This window comes from Limulus polyphemus, unplaced genomic scaffold (assembly GCF_000517525.1).
Source record: "Limulus polyphemus unplaced genomic scaffold, Limulus_polyphemus-2.1.2 Scaffold100, whole genome shotgun sequence".
Lineage (NCBI taxonomy): Eukaryota > Metazoa > Arthropoda > Merostomata > Xiphosura > Limulidae > Limulus > Limulus polyphemus.
Genome location: NW_013665710.1, coordinates 879,204 through 884,111, shown reverse-complemented (window position 1 = coordinate 884,111; position 4,908 = coordinate 879,204). Strand labels below are relative to the sequence as shown.

The following is a 4,908-nucleotide window of genomic DNA, read 5'->3' as shown; positions in this document are numbered from 1 at the left end:
TATATTTGAAATTACATTTCTCCCTCTCTCTCTCTCTCTCTATATATATATATATATATATGTGTGTGTGTGTGTGTGTAATTTGTAGCTGTTTTCATTGACATGGAATGCATCTATCTATTATGTATATATGGGTATGTATGGTATGTAAGGTTCATTTCTTATAAATAACGAAATTCTATGTAAGCTAAGACTAATTAATCAGAGAGATAATATCTTAAGGTCTGTCTTTCACCGTCACGGGCACTATCGTGTGAACTGGGGATTCTGTACCACTATAAAAAAAGATATTTCCTTTATAACTTCTCAACGTTTACCAGTTTCAAGTTTCATAAAAGTAATGAAATATTAACATATGTTTTCATTAGCTTTTTATTATTATCTCAAAATGAAGCTGGTACTTATTATAACTTCGTGATTAGCATTCACATTTTCTTCTTCCGTGAGTTACAATGTTTGAAGAGTATACAAGTGGAACATTTATACATCCAGAGGGTGTAGTAATTTCTCGAACAATTGCCATTGCAATTTAATGATAACATGTTTCACAACTGCCTCAATTCTTATAAATGCTAAACAGAATGGTTCCATTGAAACGGTGCCAGAAAGGACGTAAACTCGTTTACATGATTATCCAATAGCTAGAGACAGAAAATTGTGAATCGCCTTCAGAGTGGTAAGCATAGACAGGACAGGATGCAAGACAAAGTTTTTCCACTGGCTTGCCAAAAAAGAAACCAAAACCCTATAAACTGCTGTCTGGGAACTGAGGCAGTAATCTGACGAACTTTATAATCACTGTCGTTTTTATTCGTCTTGATGCTGTTTCTCAGCCTCTGAAAACTTGTGCATTTGTGTGTTTTTTTTCTACTCATCCAGTCAAGGTCATTGTGGAAGAGGAGAGGCTCCTACTTTTAGTGTTCATAGAATGTGCACAATGAGCCACAGTAGCCTGTAGTGGTAGTCTAATCACACATTCCTTCATTGTCTACTGCACCATTACAAAGCGACTGGAAAGGGCTGGGGACGTGCCCCACCTAGACCCTTGAGGTGGGGTCACGGAGAGACCAAAACAGTGCACCCCCACACTATGCACGATAAGCAGCCGTCATTCGAAACATCCGCAGGAAGGCGAGCTATTTCGGCAGCTTTTAATGTAGATTTCTTCTCACTGGGTTTATTTTTCTTCATTGTAAAGTCTTCTCCCCTAATGTTCTTTATCCGGTGGCAGCGATCGGTTTACAGATTGTCCTGCTGAGCCACGTACTCATCTCGATGTCCTTGGGATCCTTCATACCAACACATCCTCACCCACTGTGTCTCAGACTAATTTTAAACCTAATCAGCACTTCACAATCTTTGTTCATTCTATTATAATACATTAATATAAATAAAACTTGCTGATCTAATATTATATGTTGTTGTTGTTATTTTCTATTGATTTAGTCTGAGAAAATGTATTAACAAAATCCGTAAATAGCACTTTAAGGGTCACCAACTAATCCGCTTTTCTCAGATTTTTCAGATTTCAGGATTACTTAAAAGTAAAAGTAGTATTCGAATGTTAGTGCATGCGCATTATGTGTTTGTTTTTACTCTATACATTCTGGAAGTCACTCCCTCAGTGGCACAGCGGTATGTCTGCGGACTTACAACACTAGAAACCGGGTTTCGATACCTGTGGTAGGCCGAGCACATATAGCCCATTGTGTAGTTTTGTGCTTAATTACAAACAACAACAAAATTCCGAAAGTTTATTTCAGCAATAAACATTTTCAAAGCTTAAGCTCATGTTTACCAATATTTAATAAAGACACAAAGTGGAAAAAAAAAGTTGGTTTCAGATTAATTAAAACACACACAAAGAAACGTCGTTGTTGACACATTATGTGTATTGAAGATAAAACGTACACGTATACATCGCAAACTCTTACAGGTGGCGACGACAACGTAACTTAGACAGCTTGACTGCAGTAGTAACATGTATATATAGGTGCGGCAGTATGTTGTACATTACATTCCTCTAAGACTATACCTAGTCAATATTATCACTTTTCTGAATATCTTCGCTATCAGTAGGTTACATACTTGATTTGTTTATTTATTACTTAAGTAAGTGGATTTTCTATGTCTTATTTCATCTAATACCAACAAAGTTCTAGAACAAGTGCGTATCCGGCACTCTTTCTCATAACTTTCTTTGTCAAAACAGACATAATTTTGAAGCATTCCTACGAAACATTTTTTTTTAGCAATAAATACAAAACTAACACCATAGAATATTAATCCTATTGCCTGCCAGTTTGTAAGTATTAGTTTCTGACATTTAGATAGTATTGCCCTTTCTGTTGCTAAAAGCACTAATAACGTTTCTATCTATTTATAATTAGTCTTTAAGAATGTTCGAAATATGTTAAAGCGAAGTCCAATTTATCTTTTAAGGAAACATCTAGGCATTGAAGGAGCAACAGATTGCTAGTGGATTACCCCATCCATCATTTAAAAAAATCTCATGGGGTATAGAGTTCGAAACGTCGTCATTAAAAACATCTCAATCAGTTTCTACCCATAAACAAAGTTTGTGAAATTAAGCTCTCGTTGCTTTATTAAAATAGTAAATAGTTTGGGAAATTCTACAAGAAAATCTTTTTATAATGAAACTTAGTTGAATGGACGGCAACTGCCTGTTGTAGAAACACAAGTGTTATATACACTTGTGTTTCCTCAACAGGCAGTTGCCGTTCATTTAACTAAGTTTCATCATGAATACTCTGCCTAAACAATCTATCAAAGAAAAATCTTTTTATTTCATTAAAAGTTTACGAATTTGTATTGAACTAACACATGGTATATCGATAAACTAAGATATCGGGGAATTAACTTATAAAGTAATGTAAGAAAAAAAAGCTGATAATGCAAATCTTACATCAGGTTCCAAGTGTTTCTACCGTGGATTTTGAAGAGTATCAATCCTGGTTAGAACAGATGGTTGCAGTATGAGCTTTTCCCACGATTCTTTGTAATTTTCGCTATCAGACATAATACACGAAATTGAATTCTGATCATAAAAAAAGAACAAGAAACCATCTGAGATTAGGCTCTGATCAGGGTGCATCTTCCTAACATAGTGCTGAACCACAGAAAATTGTTAGCTAAGTGCTGGCAAGTATTTTTCTTGAACATTCAACAATGACAACAGCACCATTAATCACTGGATATAAACACAGTAATAAACACCCCCATTTATCTTAGTAATTAGCATTTCTGTCCCTTCGAGCTATTTTGAACGTATTAGTAACATTAACCTGCATTTAATAACATACTGTATATAGTTTTAAAGTTTATAGATTGCACGTTTCTTGTCACTGCACTTTTACTACTTTTTTGATAATCGTTGATATATTGCAATTTTTATATTCTATATCCCATTATGTTGATATTCATTTTACGAATATTTATTAGAAATATTGGTCATAAAATAAAACTTTTATAATATATATATATATATATATACGTTATTTACCTTCTACGTTTCTAGATATAAAATAAGCTGATAAGTGATAGTATTTGAATCCTCGTGTAATTTTTAAGTATGTTGTCTTGTTAGCGATCGATAAATAAGTAACAGATGCGTTTATCTTTTTCGCTCTTAGGATTGTCTTCGCCACTGTTTGGAACAAGTTGAAGAAATGGTTAGTTCAAATTTATCGTCAACAAGCGGAGCTCAAGTGGTGCCCTCTGCCATGAAAGACTCAAATAAACTAATGAATATTGCGGATTTTGAGAGTACTAAACCCCCTACACCAACAGATCTTCAAGATGTCCATTTCTAATGCTATAATGGGAGTGTAAACTGTCGTATACCATACAGTGTTTGACAGAGTTGTTTAAAATACCCATCAGCACATCAAGTCCTAGTCATTATGCATATATTTGGGGACAGTAATAATGCAGCATCACTCGTTGCTGGGATTTTTACGATTGTACTGTACTCTAGATATTCAAAACTATTGGACAACGACCATTGAACTCATATTTTGAAACAATAGTGTTTTTTTAAGTACCTCGGAACAACTCGAGCAATATCCAAAATTTGTACATTTAGAGCATTCCAAGGATGTGTATTCCATGCTGTAAAGTACTTTAGAAAAACTGGAACATATTTTTTACAGACACAGCTCTTAGTTTTTAGTGCAACAAAATTTAATATTGTATGAGAAAAAAGTGAGAGGGAGAGCAAAAGAGAAAGGCCGAGACAGAACCATTATTTTTACCTCCATGTGATAACTAATATTTGTGGGAAGAAATGACAATATATTGGAATATTATTAATGTCATCGCAGTTCAAAAAGTGTATCAATGTTTTATTCTTTATTCTTTTGTATGCAAAACTTGTGATATTCCTGTGCTAGACTCTTACTTTAATATTAAATTGTACTTAAGTTGAACCTTTGGAATAATTTTCCTGTTTTGATTTGTATAAGCATCTTCGTATGAAGTTCTGATACTGTGCTTGACGTTTTTGTTTACGATGCTTGGTTTCATGACAAGTAAGAATAAGTTAAGATACGTATAGGACAGTAATTATTATCACAATAATTACTCATTCGTAAAGATCGTTATATCCGAGTCATAGGTGTAAGGAAGCCGCCACAACCATCTTGATTACTTCAATCTTAGTGTGGAAAAGAATGAGTTAGTAACTAGGATTTTGTAACTTACTAAAGTGTGTAATTGAATAGACACAATAGATTAGTTAAAATATACGGCTTGTTCTGTAAGAACCTTGACTTAGAACTACGTGTTTATAAATACTGATGAACAGTGATTATTTCCAGGTAATCAATGATGTTTTTGTTTGTCATGAACGCATCAACTTTCCATGATTCGATAACGAGGAACCCACTT

General features: G+C 34.1%; 1 protein-coding gene across 1 annotated transcript in view; it reads left to right on the top strand.

Annotated features, from left to right (window-relative positions):
• The window catches only part of LOC106469998 (G1/S-specific cyclin-D2-like), a 34,850-nt gene extending 30,111 nt beyond the window's left edge, over positions 1-4,739 (top strand). The window contains exon 5 of the mRNA XM_013930520.2: positions 3,654-4,739. Within this exon, the coding sequence (XP_013785974.1) occupies positions 3,654-3,833 (180 nt within the window). The 3' untranslated portion in view covers positions 3,834-4,739. The remainder of the gene's footprint in view (positions 1-3,653) is intronic.
• Positions 4,740-4,908: the final 169 nt, after the last annotated feature.